This window comes from Stenella coeruleoalba (genome assembly GCF_951394435.1).
Source record: "Stenella coeruleoalba genome assembly, chromosome: 16".
Classification (NCBI taxonomy): Eukaryota; Metazoa; Chordata; class Mammalia; order Artiodactyla; family Delphinidae; genus Stenella; species Stenella coeruleoalba.
This window is the reverse complement of record NC_137162.1, coordinates 14,044,229-14,056,934: the sequence shown is the minus strand read 5'-3', so window position 1 is coordinate 14,056,934 and position 12,706 is coordinate 14,044,229. Positions and strand designations below refer to the sequence as shown.

Below are 12,706 nucleotides of genomic sequence, written 5' to 3'. Positions count from 1 at the left end.
CCAGGAGCTGAGCCCATCCCTCTGAGATCCTTCTCTTCAGGCCGACAGAGGTCCACCTCCTCTCTTGCTTCGCCGTCTCCTGGACCAATGGCGGCTTCCCTTCCGCAGGTCCCCGCCGGCCTTACTGCTCCTGCCTCTGGCTGGTCACCACCTTCTTCCTGAAGCGAACCCAGCCCATCTCCCTCCCACTTCCTTCCTTAGAATCCTCTCCCCACCCCTTGTCATAGAAGAATTTTTTCCCAGGAACCACTCCCTCCCTCCACCCCACCACCTTTATCTCCCTGGTTTTCATGTTCCTCAAATGACCCCGCAATTGGAGTCTCAGCCTCGCCCTCAGCCCTCGGACAGACCTGCTTCAGGATCTGGGTGAGGTGCTAACATATCACTCTCCTCTACCTGCAGGCCCTCGGGACCACGTGGTCTCCCCTCCTCTAAGCTATCCTTGTGGCCATGGCAACCCATGTGAGAAATCCTTTGAGGGCTCCCCACGACCCAGGAAGAATTCCTTCGCCTGGCCTGGCCCTTGGGGCTTCACACGATCTCCGTCGGAGCTTGCTGTTCCCTCTCTCTCTGCAGCCTCGCCCTTTGCCTGCTCCAAGCTGCCTGCTTCCCACAGCGGTTTGCTATGTTTTCTTTCCCCTGAGCTGTGCCTGGGCCGTTCCACCGGTGCAAAACACCTGCCCTTCCAGCTGCTGCCTGTCAGAGGCCCGCAATCCCTCTCCTCCGGGGAGGATTCCCTGCTGCTGCCCTTGGGCAGAACCTCTGCCTTCACCGAACACTCAACACCCACGGTTACCCCCTCATGACACCCACCCATCGACTGTATGCACTGGGTTTCTTTCCACGTGGCCAGAACTTGCATAGCACCTGGCTCACAAAAAGTACTCAAAACAAGAGGTACCTGAATGGATGAAAGCAGTGTTACGACCTCACCTCTTTGTCTCCCTCTAGCCCTATTTCTAGAATTCTATTCTACTCTATTTCTAGAATTCACTAAATTTCTTCTAGCAATCACATAATACCAAATGCTTCTGAAGTTCCCAATTCTTTTTGGATAGAGTTTAATACACGAGGCTCTTGAATCATCTGATCTACAGCCGCTCATCGCCACGCTATGCGAGGGGACACCGAGTGGATGGCTCTATTCCATTCGGAAATTAGCCATTTTCTTAATTCTGGGCCATCACTGAACAAACCTTTGCAAGGGCCAACCAAGGGGGCTTATTCACCTGGTCAGCTTCTTGCATGGGGCCTGGGGTGGGGGACATGGAGGAGAGGGGGGACAACAGCAACTATTTACCAAGTAAATAGTTGCTGAGCCCCCAGGGAGGCAGTTAACATCTAATATTTCACTTACTATCAAACGACCCACGAGGCACAGTTATCTGACCCCCTTTTCATGTTAGGAACGTGGGCATCAGAGAGAACGAGCACCTCACCCAAGATCGCACAGCTGCTGCATGTCTCCCGCCTTTCTTTCTCTTGTTTGTTTTACTGAGGTATAATTCACATACCACAAAATTCACCTTTTTAAAGTGCACAGTTTGGGACTTCCCTGGTGGTGCAGTGGACACGGGTTCACGGCCAATGCAGGGGACGTGGGTTCGATCCCTGGTCCAGGAAGATGCCACGTGCTGCAGAGCAACCAAGCCCGTGCGCCGAAACTACTGAGCCTGCACTCTAGAGCCCACAAGCCACAACTACTGAAGCCCTTGTGCCACAACTACTGAAACCCACGGGCCTAGAGCCCATGCTCCGCAACAAGAGAAGCCACTGCAATGAGAAGCCCACACACCACAACGAAGAGTAGCCCCCGCTCGCCGCAACTAGAGAAAGCCCGCGCGGCCAGAAAAGTAAAATAAAATAAAGTGCACAATTCAGTGGGTTTTAGTATATTCACAAGGTTGCGCAACCATCCCCGCTATCTAACTTCATCACCCCCCAAAAGTAACCCATACCCCCCGGCAGTCACTCCTCTGCCACTCCCCCAGCCTCTAGCAACCACTAGTCTACTTGCTGTCTCTATGCATTTGCCTCTTCTGATCATTTCCTACAAATGGAATCATGTGTGGCCTTTTGTATCTGGCTTCTTTCACTTAGCATAATGTTAGCATAATGTCTTCAAGGTCCAGCCATGCCAGAGCAGGTGTCAGTACTTCACTCCTTTTTAAGGCCGAATAATATTGCAGCGTATGGGTGAATCCCATTTAGTTAACCATTCATCCACTGATGGACATTTGGGTTGTTTCTGCTTTTTGGTTATGATGAATAGTGCTGCTAGAAACATTCATGGACGAGTTTTTGTGTGAATATATGTTTTCACTTCTCTTGGTACATACCTAGGATTGGAACTGCTAGGCAGATGGTCACTCCGTGTTTAACCTTTTGAGGAACTGCCAGGCTGTTCTCCACAGCAGCTGCACCATTTTCCCTTCCCACCAGCAGTGCACAAGGGCACATTCTCTGCCCTGAGGCTGTCCCTGCTCCCCTAGCTGGCAGGTGCCCCCCTGCCCCCAGCGCAGGCTCTGGCATGTACCTACCTTCAGCGCCTGTTCCTTAAAGTACCGCAGGGCATAAGCAAAGATTTCAAGAGCTTTGATTTTCTTGCCATTTGCTGCCGTCAGGTCTGTATCCATGGTGAGGTCCTAGAGCCGGGACAGGAATGAAATAGTAAAAAGAAGGAGAGACATGCCTTCTGGCTTTAAGCACTGTCACTTGGAGACCTGGGGAACCCAGTGAACCATGTCTGTGTTTCCTGGTGTTTGAGGGGCAGCCTAGGACGGCACGTCCCCCAGGACAGGGCTGGCAGCAATGTCCCCTTAGTGTGTAGGGGGCCCTGGCTGCTCCCCTCAGGCCCCACCTCCACTGCTCCCTTCTTCCCTCCTTCCCTCCCTCCTTCTTTTCCTCTCTCCCCTGGATCCTCTGGGGGCAGAGGTTTCGGGGCAGCAACAGAGCCCAGGAAGAAAAAAAAAAGGCAGCAGACGCCACTCCTGATGCAATTTACATACTATTTCCACATGACACATATGGTCACCCTTGGGAGCCCCCCTAATGGAAGCCTAGATAATCATACCAAATCACTGACGCGCACGGTGCTAAACAGACACGAAGCTTTCACTTCCCGATGAGCTGCCAACCAGGTCACAAAAATAGAAGGGCTCCTATTTTAAGGACTGTGCGGTCTAATCCACTGGGAGCCCAGCATCATTGCCTTCCTTCCTCTGCCAGAAGCTACAGCAGTTGCTGAGTGCAGTCCTTGGGCGTTAAGATGCTCCGTGAGATGCCGGATGGACTGCGGTCATTAAAAAATGATGAAAATAGTCCCCAGAGGGTGGGAATGGGCAGAGAGGGGAGCAAAAATCAGGAGAAAACCCCCGAGTCTCCTGGAAGCAGAAGACGCATTGCCGCCAGGGAAAAAAATCAGTGTGGTCTCGGGATTGATCCAGGCTGGCCTTTGGTCTTTGCCTTTGGACTGTGAAGGGGTATCAAGCAGCTAAACTGGCCTTGTGGGGCCTCTGCCCATCATCCTGAGCCCTCTACGCATGCTCACTCCTCCCACATCTGGGGCTCAGCAAAGACACCCCAGCTTTGGGGTGGTGGCCCCCAGGCGGCTTCCGGGCATCAGGAAGCCACAAGCTTGGAATTGAAAAATTCAAATTGAAAAAATTCCTGGGCTTCCACCTGCAGGAGATTCCTATTGGGCACTGCTGAATCTTATCAGGTGAAACAAGAAGGGTGCATTTTGAGGCGAAGTCAGTGTGCTTCAGAGAGAGACACACACACGGGTGAGCACCGAGCCCTGGAAGGCAGGGTGCTGGCTGCAGCGTTTCCCAGTAACATTTGTTTTGTCATCTGCAAACACTTAACAAGCAGACATATGAAAGCAATAAATAATAGACGCTAGCAATTGACTTTAACTAAGGACCGACCGGCATGGTTCTGAGAGCTTTGTGTATTTTGATTCCTTTAATCCTTACAACGTCCCCGTAAGAAAAGCACTGTCCAAGTCTCCATTTCACAGATAAGGTAAAGCAAGGCAAGGAGAGTCTAAGTGACTTGGATTAAGTATCTCAAAGGTGTCAGAGGTGGGATTTAAACCCAGGCCATCTGGCCTCATGGTCTGTGGTCTTAAACACTATCACCATCCTGCATCTCTAAGTACTGAGAGTTAAGGAAAATTTAAGGGATAAAATGCTTAAATTGAAAAAATTCTATCCTATGGCTCAACATTTGGATGAAGCTTGGGGGAGGGTGCTAATCAACTTGGCCATCTTACAAAACCCTGGCAAGTTGGAAGCAGAACTACTTCAGGCATTGGGCCTCCAATTATTGGGCCCTTGACTTCCTGAGCTACCTCCTTCCCCACAGAGAAGGTTAATGAGCCATTGTTGCTGGTTGTTACTTCCAAACCGGTTAGTTATAACCACTACCCTGAGCCCCCAAAATGCTCCCTCGTCCCCGAGTCCTTCCTTCAGGATTCCTTGATCTCCCAACAATCCTGCAGGTGAAGGGGGATCTCCTGGCAAAGCAGGGGTCTCCCAGCCCCCTATGCCTGTGCTCCATCCAGGCAGTGTCTCTCTGACTGGTCAATTCCCAAAGCAAACAAGTTGCTAAACATTCTGAATATCTCCCTGCCCGTGTGTACGTCAGAAAGTGCTGTGTGTTCCACAAAAGTGTCATGTGCTCCAGGTTGTTTCTAAACTCGAGGTGAATGGACATTCATTTCTGCTTGGGAGAAACCTGAGGGCCCCCAAGGTCTGGAAAGGCTGGAGGAACCTCGGCTCTCGAATGTGGAGGACGTGGGGCCGGGGAGAGGCTGGCTCACCCCAGTGGTGTGCAGCTTCATCTTGAACTTCTCCAGGTACAGCCACTGCTTGGCCTCATTGGGATCCAGGTCGTGGTAGAAGTCCCTGGCGGCATACCCGAAACTGTGGAACTTCCTCTCCGGAGTCAACAAGATGGTGGTCGGAGTCTTCTGGTTGGACACCCCAGGGTCGCCTCCTTCCCATCGCCTGCCACCAAGGAAAGGCAGAGGTCATGGGCCTTCTTGCGTAATCCCAATGCAGGCGGCACTGGTGGGAGCACCTACTGTGTGCGTGGCCGTTACAGATGTGAGTGCCCATGGTGGCTGCCAAAGGCGCCCTCTGGTTTAGCTGGTTGAGTAGCGACTAGAGACACAACTTCAGTCAATAAGAAAAAACGAAAGGGACAAGTACCAGGTTCTTGCTAAGTAACAAAGTCTGCTTCATCCTTTCAGCGTTTACTGAGCATCTACTGTGTGCCAGCTGCTAGCGACACAGAGATGAAACATTTATGTCTCTGCCTTCAAATAACTCACAACCTAGTAGGTAATGGTTTTTTTTGTTTTGTTTTTTGGCTTGGGTTTTGGTTCCTTAATTTGCAAGCACTCAATAGCAGATGGATAGCTGGTCTGCATCCTCTTTGAAACAGGTAGGGTATAAACAAACACATAAATACCTGCCTCATCAGATGGAAATGAGGGGCCCAGGGAAATGTCCCAGAGGGGTCAGAGGAGACAGAGGCGCCAGAGCTGGGGTCTTGGAAAGAATGCAGGGCTCAGGAGAGACCTGATGTTGAAGGAGGGAAGGACACTGCAGGCTGCTCTGAGGTGGGCAAGCTAAGTGACTGTGTAGGTTGGAGAAAGCGTGTAAATGAGAAGGGTGCTTGTGTACATGTGTGAAAAACGAGACTGGGAAGGTGGTAGGAACCAGGCTGAAGAGAACCCTGAGGAGTGAGAGATTTAATCAGTGAGTAATAGGGAACCACTGAAGGTTTCAGAGCAGGGGCAGGACAGAAATCAGAGCTACTGTTGACTGCAGCAAACTGGACCAAAGGGCGGGAGACGGGAAGCCAGGTGGCTGAGCAGGAGACTCAGGCCTCGAGGTGAGGGAGCTCATACGGGGGTGGAGAGCCCTGGGAAGAGAGAGGGGGGACGACGGGGGAGGAGCCATCCAGCGGAGAACCGAGCCAAATGGCCTCGGTGGTGAGCAGGTGCAAGGAGCCCCAGAGGTTTCAAGCATGGGAACCTGGAGGAGACAGTGCCCCTCACAGATGCCAGCAGCCCTGGCCAAGAAGGAGGCAGGAGGAAACGTGGAGAGCTTTATTTGAACGTTCCGGCATTGAACTCCCAGGAGGGGCTTGAAGATACAAGCCTGGGGTTCAGAAAGAGATCCAGGCAGGAAACAGACCTGGGCACCCCCATACTGGGGGAACAGTCACAGCAACAAGGTGGGTGAGAGTGCTGACGGGAACCGTGAGGAGGGAAGGAATCCTATCCTGCACATCTATATGCTGAAGAGGACCCAGAAGTGGGGAGGGGTGGATACAGACAGACAGGCAGGCAGATGCGACGGGATTACGTCCTGGAACTGACGGATGGGTGTCATGGAGCAATCAGAGGGTAGGCTGAGCCCCAGCAAAGCTTCCTTCCTTCTCGCAGATAGAAGGAAGGAGAAAAGTAAAGAGTGGATGCTTCTCCCTCCTTCGGGGCCACGGCAGAGACGCCCCGGCTGCCAAGAGGCTCCACGAGGAGACCCCCCCAGGTCCTGGCTCAGCAGCTGGCTCTGGTCCTGCCACTAAGCACACGACCCCTACGAGCAGCCCCCGATGGAGACACATGCCCGAGAGGAAGCGCACCTCTCTCCCTGGCCTGCCCTCCTGGGGAGGTGGCTGTACTCCTGGATGGGCTCTCACCTGCCCCTGGCATCACAGTCCAGACGGAGCGCCAACCTCCACCTAGATTTGCCACACAGATGAGGCTGGAGTCATCCCTGGCCGGTTTCCCAGTCAAGCCCCATGAGGATGCAGGCTTCTACCCAGGGAGCCAAAGTCCCCGTGGTGACCCCACCGAGACGCACGGGGGAGCAGCAGCTCAGCTAGACACTGGCGCCTGGGCCAGAGGCGCGCTCCACACCTTTCGGAAATGGATTTTCCATTACTATTAACACTGACATTTTCAGTAGGTAATGGACTTCCTGAGGTTTTGCCCTTCAAATTTTTAATCCTTCATTCCTATTTAAATACAAAAACTTACACTTTCTCATTCATAACTCTGTCCGTCTGGATCATGGTTATGTTAATATGTTCTGACTGAACTAAAATTCAGGTAGAACCTCCCTCCAGAAATCTCTACGATAACGACGATAATGTCCCTGGAGACCCTGCATCTGTGGGTGTTTTGTGAGAATTCCTCCCCAGCAAGTTCAAAGTTATTTTTGCTCTTTTTTTTTCCTTCAGTTTTCATTGTATGACTATCCCTTTGAAATAACATTTCTTAAAACAACTAGAAGCTGATAAATGTTGACACTAGCTTTTAATACAGAGCTCTTTTCTTTCCGAGGTTCCCACCTCGGGAGACGGCAGAGCGGACCCGCACAGCATCTGTCCCACGAACCCGAGGCAGAATCTCGGTGGTGACTGAACACCGAAGGCTCTGCTGCAATCGGGGTTCTCTACTAGAAATGGCTTTTTGTTATTTCCTGATGAGACGACACCCACGGGTCTCTGAAGCATCTTAGGACACCCAGTTTTCCAGAGGAAAGGCAGGGCCTAAATCAAGAGTGGGGTAGGGATCACATCTATCATGACTTATGTTTCAAACGGCACTCTCTATAAAAAATGCTAAGATCTTATTCTGGGAGTGATAACTAAATTCCACAATGACCAGCTGAAGGAATTGCAAAGCCCATCACAATGTATCTTCAGAGCCATCCTTGGATTTGGAAAATCAGGGTGATAAATCCCTGGTTCCCAAAGCTTTGAGTGGCCAGAGCCTGCAAGAAGGCGTGAGCCAGTCTTGGGAAGCAGGCACTGGTGCCAGGATAGACCAGGGTCCTCGCAGACAGCTGATCACACGTGGATGGGGTAGACACCAGGGCTGCTGTGTGCATGAGTGGGGGGGGGGGGGGGCGGGGGGAGTGGCCCAGGAGACCCAGGGCAGCTTCAGGGTGAAGTTGGCTGAAATTCACCCCACTCTGCTTTTCCTCAGGTGCTTCCCACTTCCAATTACTGTCATCTCAGGACTTCCCTTGAAAGAGCCAGCACCTTCCCTGCTTACATCTTACTACCTGCTAAGTGCTTGATGGGAAATCTCGTTACATTTGCACACACACTCTGTCAAGCAGGTACTGCCATTATCCCCATTTCACAGATGAGGAAACAGAGCTTTAGAAGGTTCAGCAATTGCCTGAGGTCACACAGTGGTGAGTGGAGGCCTGGGTCTCCTCCATCACCAGCACCTTAAAAGTCAGCACCTCTTGCCCAGGCTGTACGCTGGAATCACCTGGTTTCAAACATACTGTCCAGGTCCTTCCCCAAACCAAGAATTAAAGCAACACATTGACAGACCAGGAACCTGGAGCCCAGAGATCAGAAGTGGCTTGCCCCAAGTGGCATGGTGAGTTTGGGCCAAGCGGGGCCAGAATCCAGGACCCGCTGACTACGTACCATTCACCTGCTCACTGTACTAATCCCTCTCCCCTCCCCCAAGGCCCTTCCCCAAGTCTCCATAGTTACAGCGACCGGCGCCAGCACCTGCCCCTCCCTGCCCACAGCACTCACCTCATTACATGGATGCACTCTGGCTCCTTGGTGAAGCTGTAGGCATAGCCGCTGGATGTGGTCCCGAAGTCGACAGCCACCACCACGAGAAACGTCTGCTGCTCAGAGACGTTTGGGTCGGCATCGTTCTGCAGATAACCGAGCGGGGTACAGGGAGTGGGTGGGGCAGTCAAGCCAGGCTTTCAGAAGGGCTCCACCCTGCCCTGCTGTGTGCCCACTGTAGACAGAAGCATACTGCACATTCTGGTTCAAGGCTGCCATGTGGTGAGTCCTGGGGAGAGGGCAGGCTTTCTCAGCCCCTACCTGAGCAACCCAAGGAGAGATGGAGGTGTCTCCTGAACAAGGGCCAGGCCACTGGGGAGGGCCCCTGCCTACACTTGCCCAACACTCCCTTTATCAACTGTGCACAAACGTGGCTAATTACGGAAACTCTTCCATCTGGGCTGGAACCCCAGTGGTTCCCTGAGTGACACCCCCCTCTGCCCCCCATTGCCCTCCCCCAGTCCCTGCACAGATCTCCAGACCCTGCTCAGCTGTGCCCTGTGCACCTGCCAGGTGACCCCTCCACCTGCCCGGGCGTGTCATGCATGGATGTGGGGCTCAGCATACCAGGGACCCTGCCCGGTCCTGCCATAGACATCATATGACCCTGCTGAGTCCTGCCCCCTTGGGGCCTCGAGCCTTTCCTCATCTGTCAAGTGAGTTGGTCAGGCCATGACAGACTTCCAAAAAATCCTTTAAGCAAATGTAGACTTTTTTTTTTTTAACATCCACAGAACTTCAAATTATACCAATAATTTTTGGATTTGAAGAGTATTGGTTAGAGCAGGGGGTGAGAACCCCACATGTCTGGCCTTTCATCACACTGCCCCCCATCCCGTTCAGCTTATCCTGAAGTTTTACAGGGAACCCTCGGGGTACAGAGTTTGAAAACCACAGGACCCAGCTGTTAGGTGACCAAGCCTCTCAGTTTTCCCAAGCCTGAGGGAGTTCCAGGATACAGGACTTTGCGTGGAATCCAGGATGGTTCCAGGAAAACCAAGACAAGCTGGCGTCCCTACCTAGCGATGGCTCTGAAGTTCTTCTCAGCAGGGTCTGCTTTGAGGCTCTGAGCAGCTTGTACAAAGCCGCCCTTTCCTCCGGGTACGTCTCTCTGGTTGGCTACATGTAAATCCCTGGAATGGCTGCCCCACAGTATCCACCTTTGCAGTGAGGGGCAGGGTGGGAGCAAATGCCCAGCCTCCAGCCCCCCGCGCTGCCCAGGTCCTCTCTCTCGGGCAAGCTGGTGCAGAAGCCATTACAGCCACAGCTTTTGGTCACGGCGGTTAACTACAGTGGAAAAGCCACTGCATTTCACTGACTCACCCGCCAGCCCAAAGTGGCTGCTTCCTCCCAAGAGGATGCCTCGCAGTCTCTGAGCCCTGAATCTTTGAAGAGCTGCTCCCACCCTGCCTGCTCATGTTACCCACACCCAGGCCAATGGCTCCAGGAGCACCATCCACACCGTGGAAAGCCTTTGCTGACCCACAGTGGCGAAGGGGCTTGGTAAGGCTCACGGGGCTGGTACGAGGACAACTTAATCTCCACCATGAACGTGAGGAGCCGCTCAGAAGCCCATCACGTGAGAGGCGCCTCTGAACGCAAAGTAATCAGCACACATACCCCCCTCCCCATACACACACATTTCTTACCACAGTGTGGGAAGGGGACAGAGGTGTTATTCCTGTGTCCCCCAGACTCCGGGCTGGAGATGAATATGCAGATGTAGGGGCCATTTCTGAAAGGAAAGACAAGTGCGCTCCTTAGAGGTGGTGTGGACTGAGCCGGACAGCAGCAATGCGGGCTGGGTGGCTTTGCTCCTGCAGGGACTGTTGCCCCTGGAAAGCCAGCTAACGTGGGGCGAGGCTGAACTCCAGCCAGAAAGGTAGGGTGTCTGATCTGTCCACCCCCGTATTTGATATTTAAAACTTGACCAAATGAGACGCTCCTTTTCTCACAGTGACCACCAGGACTCTCCCTATGTGCCAACCAACTCCCACTTAGCAGAGAGGCTGCCCAGTCCCCACATCGCCTTGGCACCTGGCTCATGCCCTCTGCAGAGCTGGTCCTTAGCCCAGGCGCCAGTATGGACCAGAGGAGCCTGTAGCCCCCTGAGATGATGTGCAAATTTTTCATGCATTTTCTTGGAAGGGCATCCGCAGCTGTCAGGTTCCCAAAGGAGTATGGGACCCCACCCCAAAGATTAGCAAGCCTAATCGTAAGAATAGAGGACAGGAGTGCGACTTCCAGAAATAATTCCCTTGCTTTGTGGATGCAACACCTCCTCCCTCCCTCTGGCACGAGGCCCTGCCAGAACAAGGGGAACTCATCTCTCTTCAGTGATGCTGAAGGGTTTTGACATTCAATTTAAAAAAACAAAACAAAAAACATAGCAGAAAGACAGACAGATTAGCATTCCTGGGTCCCCCAGTCGGGGCCCTGCAACAGACACGCGATCAAATCAGAGAAGAGCCAACAGCCAGGCAGCATGAATAGCATTTTGTCGATTCCCCTACTGCTCTTGCAATTACTCAGGCACAGACATTTGTTCTGAAACCTTGCCAGAGCCCCGTGGCTCTCCCCCAGGGATGAGCACCCAAGGAGAAGTCGCCCTGTCCCTGGTCAGTGCTGGAAGCTCCACCCACTCTCCCTGCCCGCTGCCCAGGACCGGCAGGGCCTGCAGGGCAGCGGAACAAGCACTGCAGGCTCCCCCTGCAGAGGTGCTGGCCAGACCCTGGTCACCAACAAATCCCAGGTACCATCCAGTACGTTCTGCAAATACTGCTCCATTCAGTATATAGACTAATACCTGACGGGGAAAAAAACGGGTAATGTGCTACAACAACACCTGTAGTCAAGGAAACCCAGAGGGTATGAGGTATCTGAGAAAGACCTGTCTGCTTCTAGGGAAGCACTAGGAGTGGCTCCGTCTGCCTCTGCTTGCCAAATCACTTTGGTTAATCCCACGCGCTTACTGATTTTTTTTTTTTCCTGCTTAGTGAGAACTCGAACAGCATCATTACAGTGGGCACCAAATGGGTTGAGGGAATAAAATGAATCATGAAAGAGTGAATATGAAGCTTCAAATCTGCACAGCCACCTCCCCAATCTGCAGGCGTATGCTCCCTCTCCTCCTGATAAGGCGCAGTTCCAACCTCTGGGAGAAAGGTTCAGAAGCAAGTAAGTACAGAGGCCACGAATCCACTGGTGGGGCAAAGGACTTAAACAGACATTTCTCCAAAGAGCATACACTAATGGTCGATAAGCACGTGAAAGATGCTTAACTCATTAGTCATTAGGGAAATGCACTCATTAGTCATTAGGGAAATCAAAACCACAGTGAGATACTGCTTCACACCCACTAGGATGGCTCTAATGGAAAAGAAAAAAAGGAAATAACAAATGGTGGCAAGGATGTGGAGAGATTGGACCCCCTGTATATATCTTGTGGGAATGCAAAATGATACAGCTGCTGTGATAAGCAGCTTGGTAGTTCCTCAAAAAGTCAAATACAGCCTTACCATAGACTCAATTCCACTCCTAAGAATTCCACTCCTAAGTAACTACCCAAAAGAACTGAAAACAGGGACGCTTGTATGTACGTGTTCACTGCAGCATTATTCACAAAAACCAAAAAGTGAAAATAACCCAAGTATCCATCAACAGGCAAATGGATAAACAACATGTGGTATATCCATTCAATGGAATATTATTCAGCTGTAAAAAGGAATGAAATTCTTACACATGATACACCATGGATGAACCTAGAAAACATTATGCTAAGTGAAATAAGCTGGACACAAAAGGACAAATACCATATAATGTTTAGAACAGGCAAATTCATAGAGACAGACAGTAGATTAGAAGTAGCCAGGGGCTAGAGGGAGGAATGGGGAGTACAGAATTTCCATTTGGGGTGATGAAAAATTTTGGAAAAAGTAGTGACGGTTGCACAACATTGTGAATGTAATTAATGCCACTGATTTGCACACTTAAAAATGGTTAAAACAGCAAATTTTATGTTATATATACTTAACCACAATAAAAAAATTTTATTAAAAAAAACTTGCTCGGGGCTTCCCTGGTG

The 12,706-nt window shown here is 51.6% G+C and overlaps 1 protein-coding gene across 1 annotated transcript in view; it reads right to left on the bottom strand.

The window, feature by feature from the left end:
* Positions 1 to 12,706, bottom strand: part of HSPA12A (heat shock protein family A (Hsp70) member 12A) — a 68,757-nt gene that overhangs the window by 23,312 nt on the left and 32,739 nt on the right. The window contains exons 2-5 of the mRNA XM_079899230.1: positions 10,272 to 10,357; positions 8,581 to 8,708; positions 4,826 to 5,012; positions 2,541 to 2,645 (exon numbers count right to left, since the gene is read on the bottom strand). Of these exons, the coding sequence (XP_079755356.1) occupies positions 2,541 to 2,645; positions 4,826 to 5,012; positions 8,581 to 8,708; positions 10,272 to 10,357 (506 nt within the window). The remainder of the gene's footprint in view (positions 1 to 2,540; positions 2,646 to 4,825; positions 5,013 to 8,580; positions 8,709 to 10,271; positions 10,358 to 12,706) is intronic.